The sequence below is a fragment of the Dreissena polymorpha genome, chromosome 6, assembly GCF_020536995.1.
Source record: "Dreissena polymorpha isolate Duluth1 chromosome 6, UMN_Dpol_1.0, whole genome shotgun sequence".
Taxonomy (NCBI): domain Eukaryota; kingdom Metazoa; phylum Mollusca; class Bivalvia; order Myida; family Dreissenidae; genus Dreissena; species Dreissena polymorpha.
The window spans coordinates 29331698-29347990 of record NC_068360.1 but is presented as its reverse complement, the minus strand read 5'-3'; the positions used below and the strand labels follow the sequence as shown (position 1 = coordinate 29347990).

The 16293-nt window shown below is 36.1% G+C and overlaps 2 protein-coding genes across 2 annotated transcripts in view; both read right to left on the bottom strand.

Moving 5' to 3' along the window:
• Positions 1-1712, bottom strand: part of LOC127835550 (kyphoscoliosis peptidase-like) — a 143513-nt gene extending 141801 nt beyond the window's left edge. The window contains exons 1-2 of the mRNA XM_052361985.1: positions 1190-1712; positions 322-504 (exon numbers count right to left, since the gene is read on the bottom strand). Of these exons, the coding sequence (XP_052217945.1) occupies positions 322-504; positions 1190-1375 (369 nt within the window). The 5' untranslated portion in view covers positions 1376-1712. The remainder of the gene's footprint in view (positions 1-321; positions 505-1189) is intronic.
• A 3870-nt stretch (positions 1713-5582) lies between these two features.
• The window catches only part of LOC127833589 (importin subunit alpha-4-like), a 35649-nt gene continuing 24938 nt past the window's right edge, over positions 5583-16293 (bottom strand). The window contains exons 12-14 of the mRNA XM_052358934.1: positions 14910-15072; positions 12882-12973; positions 5583-11467 (exon numbers count right to left, since the gene is read on the bottom strand). Of these exons, the coding sequence (XP_052214894.1) occupies positions 11372-11467; positions 12882-12973; positions 14910-15072 (351 nt within the window). The 3' untranslated portion in view covers positions 5583-11371. The remainder of the gene's footprint in view (positions 11468-12881; positions 12974-14909; positions 15073-16293) is intronic.

Genomic DNA, 16293 nt, shown 5'->3' with positions numbered 1-16293 from the left:
AAAATGATAGCGAAAAAAATAGCTTTCAATACTTAGTGTGTGTAATTTGACAGTCTAAAACTTATTAGATAACAAACACATAGGTTTTCATCATACGCTACATACCTTGGCCAGTGTACATCAAACACTACATACCTCGGCATGTTTTCATTAAACGCTACATACATCGACCTGTTTGCATCAAACGCTACATAACTCGGCTTTTATTCATAAAAAACTTCACACCTCGGTATGTGTTCATCGAACACTGCATACCTCGGCCTGTGTGCATCAAACGCAACATTTCTCGACCTGTATACATTAACACCAAAAGCTACTTACCTCAGCCTGTATACGCGCCTGCTCCAGCTTGAACCGCTGGTCTTCCTCCTTGACCAACCGGAAGTTGTGCATCTCCTGGGACCGCTTCTCCTTGAGCCGCTCGTCCTGTATGCGTCGTAGCTCCTTGTTTTTCATCTGCCGCTCGAATGACATCTCCTCCGCTGCGCGCGCCTTCTGGTCTTCCTGTGGCGATATAAAGTAAAAATTGAGTGGCGCCCTTAAAAAACGGGACTTAATGCATGAGCGTAGAGTTTCGTCCCAGATTAGCCTGTGTTATCCACACAGGCTTATCAGAGACGACACTTTCCGACTAAACTGGATTTTTGCAAAAAAGGTTTCTTTAAACGAAAGATACAATAAAAGCGGAAAGTGTCGTCCCTGCTTAGCCTATACGGACTGCAGATGCTAATCTTGAACGACTTTTACGCACATGCATAAAACCTTGTTTCCCAGAGCACAACTTTATTAGATTTATAGTGTGAAGTTAAATACTCAAAACTAACAGTGAGATACCGTTCGCCTTTCAGTTCCCGATTTAAATCTTTTTTTTTTCTAACCATTCTTGCATTTAAATCGATAATCTTACGAAAAAAACATCAACTATCAATCAAACGAAAATAAACATCAACTATCATTTATTGACGCAATATTTGAGTGCGTGTGTATTTCAAAATCAATAAAGCCTGTGACTGCAGCATGTGTATGAGTATGTCTCAGTACTTCAACCTAATAAACATACTAGACTCACGAAAGCTGTTACTGAAAGATTTTAAATTGTGTTGTTGCTGTTTGGGGAGGGGGGGAAGCCGGAGTACTCGGAGGGAACACTCGAAGGTATGGTGACGTGAAAACGATAAGTACCCGGTACCTTTATAAAGCCGTTGGTCTGCCCGGTTCGCCCGTGGTACTGCACCAGGGTGGGCTCCTGTATGGTGAAGTCATCGTCCCCCAAGTCCGATAACTCTGTCATCATAACATGGTGCGATTGCTTCGCCCTTTGTTTCGGGCGCCCCGCAGGCGGAGGCTGGTTTAAAGCCGACGAACCGCTACCCATGATTATTTCCGGTAATATAAGTTGTGTTCTAAAGACTTCGACGCTTCGGTCAATATACACGTTTTCTGCTTGTCTGATCACTTTAATAACACATGGTACACATATAGGGGTTTTCTGTGTTTTATTTATAATTAATAATAATTAATATGACGAATCGAGTTAACGAGTATTAACGTGTAAGAATAAACGGTTTACAAACTCCAAAAAGTTGCTGTCATACATAAATGCCGCCATATTTACCCACATAACGGTGGGTTCACCCACCTTAGTTGACATGAATCAAACAATTTACTACCTATAAAAAATCCGAACGTAACAATGTCACCACAATAGAATATCGGAGTAATACACAATTCCCTCGTAACGGAAAAATTCCGATTCACACAATATTACAGGTTTCGACAGTCGCGATTAGCATATACTAACAATACATGTATTAGTATTTTTCTTTCTATAACCCTGTCTTTTGTACGATTAAAGAACTTACAACATTGAGAACTTATTTTGCGAGTACTAGTAATAAGTAACAGTTTCAAACCATTATAGACATTCAAGACTTAATCTGACAATGTTTACATGCAGGTATTATTTTTCAAAAACAATATTGTACAACCTATTGTTTTCTGCGAGTCGCTGAACCGCTGCGAAATCGACACCACTCTTTGTTTTAGCGACAGTGTGCGTTCATGGCTTATTGACCTTTCCGACCCCTCTCGTGCATTGGTATAAATTGTTTAAATGAATCTATTTTCACTCGATTATAACAAGCATTGTGTATAGGTTGTGTTAACTATTTCGTAAATGAGTTTCGACTCGGGGCATGTCTTATTTCTAAAATGCCATTTGTGATCGTTGGACCGTTTTTCAGATGAATTTGTAATATTCGTATAGTAATTGAGTTTCGCCATGTTAAATCAGAATCAGCCCATACGTTTTCTTTTTGTTTATACAATGCTGATAGTACTTTCTGGCTTTCATGCGACAATGAGTGCGATCATTTCCCGCCACGCTAAGGGCGTCAATCTAAAACGGCGTGCACAAAAAAGTTACATATGGAACTAATTTATTGACAGTTGCAGCGTTACTATGGCTCGATTGGTCATTGTCGGCTCGGGTACCACGTACATGTACCCCGGTACTCTTAAGAATACTTACATGTACCCCGGGTACGGTAAAAATACTAAAACGTACCTGGGAATCTTAATGCTTAATCGGTCGTTGTCGGCTATTTTTTTAAATTAATTATGTTCACATTCATGCAAATTTTCTGTTAAATGGCCTCTACATTATCGGAACTCATACTCAACAAGAGATGTGTTCGTCAGAAACACAATGCCCCCTATTGCGCCGCTTTGAAATATTGTTTTGTTGACCTTTGACCTTGAAGGATGACCTTGACCTTCCACCATTCAAAATGTGCAGCTTCATGAGAACGCTCTTTGGATTTTTTTTTACCTTTGACATTGAAGGATGACCTTGACCTTGAAGGATGACCTTGACCTTCCACCACTAAAAATATGCAGCTTCATGATAACGCCGCTTTGATTTTTTTTTACCTTGAAGGATGACCTTGACCTTGAATGATGACCTTGACCTTCTACCACTCAAAATGTGCAGCTTCATGAGAACGCCATTTGAAAAAAAACACAAAACCTTTGACCTTGAAGGATGATATTGACCTTCCACCACTCAAAATGTGCAGCTTCATAAGAACGCCGCTTTGAATTATTTTTTTTTTGACCTTTGACCTTGACCTTCCACCACTCAAAATGTGCAGCTTCATGAGAAACACATGCATGCCAAATATCAATTTGCTATGTTCAATATTTAAAAAGTTAGTTTTCGGACGGACAGACGCCATATATTTGACATTTGACCTTGAAGGATGACCTTGACCTTTCACCACTCAAAATGTTCAGCTCCATGAGATACACATGCATGCCAAACATCAAGTTGCTATCTTCAAAAGTGAAAATGTTATGGCCAATGTTAATTTTTTTTCGGACGGACGGACAGACTGATAAACACACATACTGACATACACACATACTGACTGACGGACAGTTCAACTGCTATATGCCACCCTACCGGGTGCATAAAAAGCATGTTGATGCAGTTTTTTTTAAAGCATGAAATGTGTTTGTCAGAAACACAATGCCCCCTATTGCGCCGCTTTGAAATAGTTTTGTTGACCTTTGACCTTGAAGGATGACCTTGACCTTCCACCATTCAAAATGTGCAGCTTCATGAGAACGCTCTTAGGATTTTTTTTTACCTTTGACCTTGAAGGATGACCTTGACCTTGAAGGATGACCTTGACCTTCCACCACTAAAAATATGCAGCTTCATGATAACGCCGCTTTGATTTTTTTTTTGACCTTGAAGGATGACCTTGACCGTGAATGATGACCTTGACCTTCTACCACTCAAAATGTGCAGCTTCATGAGAACACCATTTGAAATAAATAAAAATACCTTTGACCTTGAAGGATGACCTTGACCTTCCACCACTCAAAATGTGCAGCTTCATGAGAAACACATGCATGCCAAATATCAAGTTGCTATGTTCAATATTTAAAAAGTTAAAGTTTTCGGACGGACAGACGCCATATATTTGACATTTGACCTTGAAGGATGACCTTGACCTTTCACCACTCAAAATGTTCAGCTCCATGAGATACACATGCATGCCAAACATCAAGTTGCTATCTTCAAAAGTGAAAATGTTATGGCCAATGTTAAAGTTTTTTTTCGGACGGACGGACAGACTGATATACACACATACTGACATACACACATACTGACTGACGGACAGTTCAACTGCTATATGCCACCCTACCGGGTGCATAAAAAGCATGTTGATGCAGTTTTTTTTAAAGCATGAAATGTGTTTGTCAGAAACACAATGCCCCCTATTGCGCCGCTTTGAAATAAAATGTCAATATATCATTTGGCAGGTTTAGAAATTATCTCTCTTTTAAAGCTTATTACTTCCCTCTGATTGTATTTTTTTTTACTTTTGACCTTGAAGGATGACCTTGAGTTTTCACCACTCAAAATGTGCAGCTTCATGAGATACACATGCATGCCAAATATCAAGTTGCTATATTTAATATTGCAAAAGTAATGGCCAAAGTTAAAGTTTTCGGACGGACTGACGGACAGTTCAAATGCTATATGCCCCCCTACTGGGGGCATAAAAAAGTTTAAGATAAACAATATCATTTTAAGGTAATCGGTAGCATGTTTTACAACATCGGATTTTGGGCGGGAATACAACTCGAGTACAGTCTAATATTGACAGGGTACATTTAAGTATATCTACCGTACCCGGGGTACATGTAAGTATTACTTAAGAATACCCGGGGTACATGTTAGAAGTAACCGAGCCGACAATGACCAATCGAGCGTTAATATGTCTCGATTTGTCGTTGTCGGAAAATATCCAAGTATCCTGAAGTATGACCTCTGCCTTTAAGCGCATTTTCCGTACCCGGGGTACATTGTAGTATACTTAACAGTACCGGGGTACTTTTAATATCACCCGAGCCGACAAAGACCAATTGAGCGTTACCAAGCGTTTATGGAAGCGATTTGGTACTCGAAGTTGCTGTCTTTTAATTTGATTGATATAGATAACACGGTGCATATACCACATGACTTTTTCGGATCTGTGTTGGGAGAATAAAGCGCGACCCAGTTAACATTTTTAAGGATCTCTTTTTAAATAGTTCACCATTTTAAATGGGATACAGTGGAGAGCCCGCTCATTCGTAAGAGTTTTCTATAGGTATCATGATCTTTTTAAACAAATAAGTATTTTTTCAGTAAAATGCAACCGCGCGTTTGAACAGTTAGAAAAATGGCGGATCAGTGTGGGGACTTCATATTACAAACACGCGGTTGCACTTTACTGAAAAAAAACCCTCATTGGTTTAAAAAGATCATGATACCTACAGAAAACTCTCAAGAATGAGCGAGCTCTCCACTTTTTCCCAATAAAAATTGTGAAATATTAAAAAAGACATAATTCAAAATGTTAACTGGGTCGCGCTTTATTCTCCCAACACAGATCTTAAAGTCAGGTGGCATAGGCGTCGTGGATAAATTGGCCGGACCGTTTATAATACCAGTTTATGCGTACAAAAAACGAGGTAAAGTACACTTGATTCAGACATTTAAACGCATAAAACAACCACGAACATCATTCAGGATTTTCAGAAACTAGCTGCTTGCATAAACAGCGACTTTCTGTTGTTCTTTTTATTGTAGCAGTCTTTTACATTGGTAATACAATTTATTTTATTGAGTTGCAAAGAAATTAATGTGATTATTTAAACAATTAAAATTGATACACTTTACAATCAAATCTAAAGAAAATAAGTTTCATTTGAACCTGGTATAGGTTTTATCAGTAGAAAAACAAATGCGAGTATTATCAAAATAAAAAACTTGTCTTCTTGAAAAACTATAATTGCTTACATACTGGTTTTCAACTTAAAAACTCCAATTATTTAGGTAAACATATGAACATTGCCTCTAATTGGGCTTCGCTCAGGAAAAACGGGGATTATTACATGTGCATATGAATGCTACAATCAATGCACCTGCATTAAGCCCCATTTTCCTGTGTTGTATTGTTTAATATTTATCAGTAAGCACACGTCAAATTTTATTTATCATAAATTTTTAGATGTACCACAACAAAAAAGCATCTAGAATCACTCTAGCTGGGAATTTTTTTTAACAATTAAAAAAAGTATTTTTGCTTTATTATCCTTGTACTGCATTAATAAGGCATTAAAACACCTAATAATTACAAAATATTGTTTTCACAAATACGTTAATTACCCGAGGGCCTACATGTTCATAGACACAAATTAACGGAATAAAATATTAGCATCGTTCATAAATGATTTATAAACCAAAGATACTTTCAACTTTTAGAACAAATAAATAGGTATTAACCCATATTAAACGGTGTGCACACAGAATTAAACTTAATTAGGTCTTATATACAGATTACACTGTAAGCGTGACAATCAACAAATAACAACAAATACAGAATCCTAAGCCCTTTCTAACACTTCAATAGTACCCGTCTTGGAGACTTAGATTATATCCTGGCAGGACCTAGCCCAAGTTTTGAACAAAGTAACACAAGTGGTTTGCACATTCAAATGTTTTTGATGACCAAGTTTACAGCCAACATTCAAGGATGTTACAGACACGAGATAATGTATGATGTGAAACCAGTTGCTTGAATTGGTTACTTTATGCAGCAAACTTGTTCTCTGACTGACAGATAACAATATTGATTTTGTGGTTCTTTTTTCCCCTTTATTATAAAATCACTCCTTTTCTTTTCTTAGGTGTCCTTTTACATTTATTTTAATTTGAGTATCAATTCAGACAAAACAGAGTAAATGTACAAACCATTTGTGTTACTTCAGCAATTTTCATAAAATGCTTAAATCTTAACAATTTTACATTGCACTGATTTTATATGTAATCATTTCCAGATGGAAACAAAAACCTGAAAATTTTAATCATGTTAAAAAAGGCATCGTTAGCAACATTCCTAAAACCAATGCTTCCCAACTTTCGAAATAAAACCATGATTACTGATCTACTAAATGGTTCGGGTATTTGAAATACCTGGTTAAAATGCATGAGGTAAGATTGTTTCTCTTTAAAATAAAACTACTAAAAACTTTTTCTGTCTGCTCCAAAAGTGGGAAAGCATGTAAATATTGGTCACCCATTTGCACTTAACAACAAAGTAGGATATGTGAAACATATATTGAAGCCCAGAAATTAAATTCAATAAACATGACACAAAATTCTTGTGATATGAAGTTGGAAATTTGAGGTAAATATATTAGCCAAAATGAACGATACTATTATTATTATTATGTTATCTAAGTATCTGGATGTCTAAATATGGAAAAATACTCAATTAGGAGGAAAATATTCTGCACAAAAGAAAAAAATAATGCATGTTTTCTAGGATTACACAATCAAATTATATGCAACCAGTAAAAACACAGCAATGTCCTTAACACAGAATGATGCATAGAAAATATAGATATAGCATTTGATACATGCAATATTTGTTCTGTGCAAATGGGATAAAATGCATTTAAAATGCCCTGTAACAATACAGCAACTAGAATTACATTCTAGTCTGGGGTAACACATAGCAAACTGAGCTAAAATTGTGAATTTCATAAATAAAAACATGGCCATTAAATAATGACATAAATCCCAGGGTTGCTTGCAAAACTGTCCTATCTGCTTTATTTTTCTATCACAGATAAAATAGTCTTGCATACAACTTTGATAACTGATTTCTTAAATCGTTAGTTACAGAGCATTTTTTATGTTAAAGTCATAATAGCGTACAAACTACAATCACGTTAAAATTGTCATATGTACACCTATTTACATGTTAACTATTTACAGTATATACATTAAGGAGTAAACACTATGAGTGGATTAATTATTTGAATATGTACCAAACACAAAGTTATATAAGGTACATTAAAAAACAGATAACCAAATAGATAAAAAGGTAAACATTAGAAACAGACCCTCGTAAAGAATTATGTAACAGTGTTATAAAGACTCCATACATAAGAAATATAGCAATAGCAATATGTCTAAATTAGAAGTATGTCTAAATTTTGTATGTAAACAACTTTTAAAGAAGTAGATTCAGTTTGGAATTATTCCCATAAATGGCATGCGTACAAAAAATAAACATTTTATGTCAAAATAATTAAATTTACTAATAATTTCCTTTTATGATGGTTGTATGACTGCAAGTGTAAATATAACACAATGTTAAGCTCAATTTCCATTTTCTAATAAGTAGCAGTGTCAGCTTCACATTAAATATTTCTGTTATTACAGAAAAATGGAAATGATTAGAGTTACTGGAAGGAAACTATCTGATCACTAGAAGAAAACTATCTGATCACTAGAAGGAAACTTTGAAGAATAAAATTTCAAAACATATACATCTCCAGTAATATTTATAGTATTTAATTGTAGAACCAAATAAAAAAAATTGCTGAATTGCATTTTAGTGAGACCACCCAGTTAACAAATAAAAGCATCTTGCAACACCATATTGCAAATGTAACTATTACAACCCCTATTAAGTTTGATTTAGTTTTTGTGGCTTATAATACTCAATAATGAATACCCTTTATTAATACGACTGTGGTCAAACAGTTTATTTAAATAAAACCATATTATACCCTGTCTCACAAACTGCTCCCATTCTCAACATGTTTTTTACTTGCTTTTATTTGTGCTAACTTTTATCTCATAAAATAAACACTTTGTTTTGTCATAGAAACATACATACTAATTATTTAAACTATTTTTTTATAAAAAAAATAACATACAAGTATTTACCTCAAGCGTGTCATATCAACCCAACGTATGTTCACAAAGTAAAATCTATTTTATTGGTTATTAACAGAGTCTACCATTCAACGTGAAAATTGTGAACTAGTTGTATAACTTGGTATCTCACTCTTACAAAGCTCTGGAATCGGTGTACACATCAATACAGCATATTTTGATTAGACCAGGGCTTTTTTCCTTCTTTAGCAAGGGCCTTATACAGGCCCCTTCCCTTAGAAAATTGCTTTAAATTGATGCAATTTTCCCCAAGTTTCAATTTTACTTTTGGAAATTTCTTCCCCTTTTTCAGTTTTGTCAATCACATTTTCCTCAAAATGGAAGGCCTGACCCTTTCCCAAAATCAAGAAAAATGCCCGTATAATGTAACTAGTTTAGTTTTGAAATTGTCATGCTCTACAACACTAATCTGAATGACTTTACTAAAGAGTTTTATCAATAAAGTACTTAACAAGTATGAATGTATTTAACTCATAACTTGTGCATTGTGTTCGGGAACAAATATTGTAATAGTAAACAATAAATACAAATGGCACTCTATTTAGCAATTACTATGCTATAATAGCTGCATATTACTGACAAAATGCTTCAATTGGGAGAACAAGTTTTTAAAATATTGCAGGGCTCGAAATTAACACTCGCAAAATGCGAGTGAAAAATACCGATTGCGAGTTAAGTTTTAAGCCACTAGTAATTTTTTGCAAGTAAAGATAGTAAATAAAAAAATTTATAATGCTAAATGCGTTCGACGTCCTGAACGCTAAACCAAAGGTCATAGAACGTCCTAATACCCGTATGCGGAAGCGCGCACCTTGTATATAGACAAGTATACTTATAGTACAGATCCCAGGATGGTATTGGTACAAAGAACGTTAAACAGTCGACTAATTCACACGTGTTCATTGAACTTAAACAGACATGGCGTCGAAGCGAAAAATAACTAGTTTTTTTTGCCCACAGATGGAAATAACAATATGAAAGATAAAGCAAAGTTAACTGTTGAATAAAAAAACGAAATTAAATTATGTTTCCAGCAAAATTTGCGAGAATATTTTTGATTTTGCGAGTTGGTATTAAAGCTACTCGCAATGTTTTGCAAGTAGAAAAAAAGTTAAATTCGAGCCCTGTATTGCAAACAAAAATACCATGCATATTTAGTGTTTTCCACTTGGAATGAAAGCATAAGGGCCTGTTAGTTGGACTTATCAGCGCACAGGTATATATATCATTTTACCACACTCCATTTCGTCTCTATCACAGTAAGCAAACATGAAATGCCTATGAAAACACAAACAGTGCTAACTAATGTACCAAGTTTGGTAACTTTCATAGCTGAACGGACCTTAATTAGTGTCTGTTACAAACCTTTAGAACCCTATATATATACATATAAAACAGCTGATAAAGTTCAAGTATGTAAAAAGGCTTTCAGATTTAAAATCCACCTTAAAACCTGTGTTCGTTCAACAATAACAAGAAAATAGTATGTAATGAATTTTCAGCACAAGCTCCAGTTGATGTTTATATAAGCATTACCAAAAAACACAAGAGGGGATAACTTCCCCGTTAGCTCTTTTCTTTGAATTATGGCATCGCTAAGAAGGCTGTAAACTTGTTAAGACTTCCTGACTCGCATCATTTCATACCACCCTCTCGCACCTACACCCTGGTTAACCTTAGAATCAGATCCATGTAAGTTTTTTTATTCTCCGGTTCTCCCTCTCCCTGGCTAGGAGGCTTAGCATGAAAACCACCATCAAGCTGATCTTCACTCAAACCTAAACTGATTCTCCCAACCTATTCGGTAATCACACACTAGTTTCTCGTCTTGCACACAGATGAAATTTTGATGGGGAACATGGAATTTATTGCCTATAATTTTATGAATAAAACAAAATAAAAGCTTCATTTTAAAGCAAGTGTTTTGCTATCTTTCCTACAAACAGAACTTCCTACTTAGCACCCACAATTTGGTAATTAATTCAAAACATCTGAACCAGTTATTTAACATTTCTGTTGGTCTTTAAACACTTAACATTGTACTTAACAAGTACCAAGGCAATACCAGGACATCAAATCTGTGTCATTCGAACAATTTCCTCGTATGTAAGAGTGATCTGACTCAGTGATACCCGGGTCACTGGAAACCTCGGCATTTCTCGTACGACTTTCCCCGTACACTGACTGCGAGGTCTGACTTTCTGCATACTCTCCCCAGTACGAATGCATGTTCCTGTTTTCATTTTCTTCCAAATCAAAGGCTGTGTCGATGTTGTAGTTCTCATCAGTGGTCACGCTAAATTCTTGATTGCTAGACCTTACATCCGAAGAGCTACCACTTCCGCTGGTAAGGTAATGCAGATTTGGATCCGAGCCGTACACAGATGCCGTGCTAGTGTTGCCAGAAACACTGTCGGAGTTGCCTCCCTGCATGGATGCTAAATCACACTCGTAGTTCTCTCCCTTGCATGCTGTAGAATCTGATTGGTTCACTAAAATATCACAAGGTTGGACTGGTGCACAAACTATTTCAATTTGTTCTCCTATATGTTCAGTCTCTAGTCAGAAGTTAAAGCCTTCCTTGGGAACAGCGGCTGAGGGATCAAACTGGTAACCATCTGTGCCCACCTCGGGAACTAATGACGGATCATCTTCCAACTGTAAACACACATACAAATAATATATATGAGCCTCGCTCTGGCGAAACTCGGGTTTAATGCATGTGCGATAAGTGTCATTCGAGATTAGCCAATGCAGTCTGCACAGGCGAATCAGGGATGACACTTTCAGTCTTAGCTTAATTTTTGCTTCCGTCAGAATAAAAAAATAAAATAAAAGCGAGAATATCATCCCTGATTAGCCTGTGCATACTTCACAAGCTTATCTGCTACAAGGATACTTTACGCTCATAGATTAAACACTGTTTTCCAAGAGCCACATTCAAACAAAAATATAAATAATATAAATGGTCTTGTAATAAATAGGTCAAGGCAAACAACCTGGCAATATTACATGGAAATGAATTTATCAAAACATTATATTAATGTAATTGACTATTTCTAGTGTTTCAAGGACTAATTCTTGCACACAGATTACATTTGTTGCCATTAGCATTATATACAAACCAGTATGGTATCTCAGATATTTGGATGCAGATTGTTAGGATACATGAGTACACATTTATTTTGCAGCTGCATTTTCAATTGGGTTATGGCGCCCTATTATACGGATGTTTTTCAAAGGGCAATTTTATGTCGTAATTCCATCACTTAAGTCACAAATCCCTAATCTTGAGTGACAGTGGCTTAAACTGTCTTATTTTCATGGTATTAGTTATAGATTTGCAATAATCTGCGTCACAGTGGCATATAAGAGCTATCTTAAATTACCCGTATTATTCAATATTATATTCATATATTATTGTATTTACCCATATTAATCTGTGGTCAGATACAAATGCTTACAGGGTCTTCGCATTTAAGAAATAATGAACCCCTATCAATCTGCGACGAGTCAACATTTAGATGGTGCGTATACAGGGCTTTATTTATTGAATAAGTAATTAGCCCCTGTTCATCAGTGTCTATAAATCTTTGCAGGTTTTTCTACATTTTAATTGTGATGCAAATCTAATTAACCCACATAAATCTGCACTCAGACAACAGTCAGGGGTTGCTTGTAAGGTTCAATGCAGGTTTTATAAGTAGTGGCCCCTAGTAATCATAGTAATCAGCGCCCACTCAACACTTTCATGGGCTTATATGGTCTTAACCTTTTACCCCTTAAGATACGTATTTTGACGCATTTGTAGTCCCTTAGGGAGTTAAATTTAATTAAAGACCTTTCATACTAGATTCAAGTTTTAAAGGCTTCATTTGAAATCAGAAGATACTGATGAGCAGCAAACAGCATACAACCTGAACAGACTGTGAGTTACACCCAGGCTGTTCTGGTTTTATGATGGTTGCAAAAGCCATTTTCACTTTGCTTTTTATGGGGGAAAGGATTGATAGCATTATAGACGTAGTGGTCCCATATGACTCTGTGTTGAGATTATCAACGTAATACTCACATCTCCAGAGAAATAGTGATCAATGATCTCATATGCCAGCTTATAGATGTCTCCATTCTCATGGTTCTGAAGCTGTTCTATCTTGTCCAGACCTGAAAGAGACATGAGGGGCATTTTGAAGAGATATGCTAACTGACTAAGGCCCAGCTAACACAAGGGGCAAGACATTTTGAGAGATGTGCTAACTGTCTAAGACCTAGCTAACACAAGGGGCAAGACATTTGTAATGGCATCATATGTTGAGTTGCATGTTTTACATACCTTGCATCTCACTACTGGAGTAGAGTCCGTACTAGTGTTCTTGAGGGTTGATTTTAAATCCAGTTGGATTTATGCATAACATACAATGACATGTAAAACTAATTGTGTTTGTATACAAATCAACCTCTGTCTTGGAAGACTGGACTTAACACAAAAGCGGTACGTGTCATACCAGATAAGCATATGCAGTCTGAACAGGCTAATCAGGTACGACAATTTTCTGCTTTTATGGAATTTTCCTTTAACCCTTTCAGTGCGGGAACCGAATTTTAAAGGCCTTTGCAAACAGTTTGGATCCAGATGAGACGCCACAGAACGTGGCGTCTCATCAGGATCCAAACTGTTTGCTATTCTGATAGTATTCTTTGAAAACAAATCGAAGAAAATGCTAATTATAGAAATTCAGCAGACGACATTTTAGCAGACGACAAATTTCCCAGCATGCAGAGTTAAAAGGAAGACTCTTCTGAAGGAAATTCAAGACGAGGCGTAAAGTGTCATCCCTGATAAACCTTTGTGGACTGTACAGGCTAATAATCTGGGAAGACACTTTATGAACATGCGTTCAGCCCAGACATCCTAGAGAGAGCTTAAAAGTTTGAAGTCAAAAAAATGTGCTGGCAACACTAAGACTCTGCAAGACATCCATTGATTAAGTCCAGTTAAAATGACCAGTTCACTGAACCCTTCTGTCTGGTGATTTTTTTTTCTAGACATGGGCCTGTTTGTCAGCACTGGCAATAAGAGTTTCAAGTAAACTGGTGTCCAGGCCAGAAACAAGTAAGGGTTCTATGAGACCTTGTGTAATGGATTTGGGACTTTGTATGGAAACAGAATAGTACTTACATGTATGGAAATAATTATATTGCAATCAAAAATTTTAATTTCAAGTTAACTGTACATAGAACAAGCGTGAAACAATAATAACAAGGCTATTATCAAGCAATATGCCATAGCAACCACAATTTTTGACGTAGGAACAAAATAAAATGACGTGCATAATGTCCATATTGCCATCTATCCATGTTGCAAGTTTCATGAAAAAATATTAAGAACTCTTAAAGTTATCTCAGGATCCAGAAAACCACCTTTTTTCAGCAGTATTTCTAGTCTATTTGTTCCCATAGCAACCAGAATTTATGATATAGGAACAAAATGAAATGACGTGCATAATGTCCATATTGCCGCTATCCATGTTTCAAGTTTCATGAAAAAATATTAAGAACTTTCAAAGTTATCGCAGGATCCAGAAAAGTGTGACAGACAGACTCACAGACAGACGGACAGACACACAGAGCGCAAACCATAAGTCCCCTCCGGAGAAATCGGTAGGGGACAACAACCAAATTTAATGAAATTTTCAGTTCACAAGTTCTGTCTTAAGTGCATAAAACTTCTGCTACAAAAAAAATGACAGAGGAGACATTGACAAAAAGTTGCTACTTAAAAGGATTTAACACTTCACTAAAATGTCAAGTTAATGACTTGCAAAAGTATATAAATACCATATGTTGCTATCACTACGATTACAAAGGTAAATGCATGTTTATTATTCAACTCAGCAAATGCCTTTTGAAGACCACAAATGGCAATAAGTTGCTATCATTACCTTTACAAAGATATATACATTAACAATAATTATTGAACACTTTTTTTAGATAAAGAATTGGTACAGCACAGCAACTAACTGCTCTAACTTGATATAAATAACAGTCTACTATTACACAGACCAAGGCTCTATCACTACTGCTAGTCTCTCTCCCCTACCTCCGCATTCCTCAATGGCCTGACAGATGATCTCGGACTCGTCCCCGGCCATCTTGAGGATGTTGTTGAGGCCGTCCAGGACAACCTGCACCACCTGCGTGTCCTTGACATTGAGCAGGCTGCAGAACGGGCCTATCACACCCTGCTGAACCACGTACTGCACCTGGTAACCATAGAAACAAGGGATGGTGGTTACAGTAGTGTTTCATTTTGGAGCACATTGCATGTGCTAAAATTGGCTGTAGACTCGCTGCAATTTCACCTATATCATTTTCACACTTTGGGACTTGTGAATGAAGGGAAAATAGGACCCATTGCATGGAAAATGTAAACTGATTAAGGCAATAAATGGAAGATCCTGAATAAAATAGCATCCTTTTTTGGTTTGCCCCACCCCCCATCCACCCCACCCCACTGTGTAAATTTTGAAAATCTTTTCAAATTCAACATGTATTTGCATATTTATTTAGAGGAATGAGATTTCCATTTAATGACAATCCCTGATAACACGGGACATGTGTTTATGCATTTCAAAAACATCTTAATGCATTCAAAATAGCTACTAGGGTTAAAGCATTTTGAAAACCTATACATGTAAATGCATTTAAAATAGCTACTAGGGTAAAAGCATGTACAGTAAAATGACATCTACATGCATTCTAAACATCTTATGCACATACAATTATTGTGATTTGTGTAAATAAAATACTGTCTAAGTAAGTTATGTAGAAATCTAAGACGGTCCTACCTCTTGCTTATATTTATAGTATACAGGGTGCAGAATCAATGGGGTTTTCAGTGATTTACACATGTGCTGAACAGAATGTAATCACACCGTCATCAACTTTATTTTTGCAAATATCTCAAGTTATTGAAATACATTTGCAAAAATCTTTAGTGCACAGTTTTTCTTGCAGTTTGTGCTGATGTCTTAAGGTATAAGAATAAATCCTTGAATACGTCTGAAATTGGTGACAAAATTTCACGCTGCGTGAAGCATAACTGTGTAGTACAAATGGAATTTTGAACAAGAACACAGGCTTATTAAAAAAGGTAATTCACATGGCCATAAGCAGCAAAAAAATCTGTCTTTTATGCACTAGTTGAAATTATTAAGTTGTTTTTTTCAAGTTATCAAAATAAAGGACCACTTACCATCGTGTTTACATCCATTAAAGTTAAAAGCGGGAACCCCACAAATTCATGTGACCCTGCACCCTGGTATTAATTTTCACTGTAGACCCCTATGAAAAGCCTTCCTTCAAGAACAATCTAGCTTTTTCCCTATTTATATCTTTGATGTTAACTTCATCTACAATCCAAGCCAATAAAGCTTGCGTTTAAAGTAATGAAAGTGTTTTAAATTATTTTTCACTGCAATTAT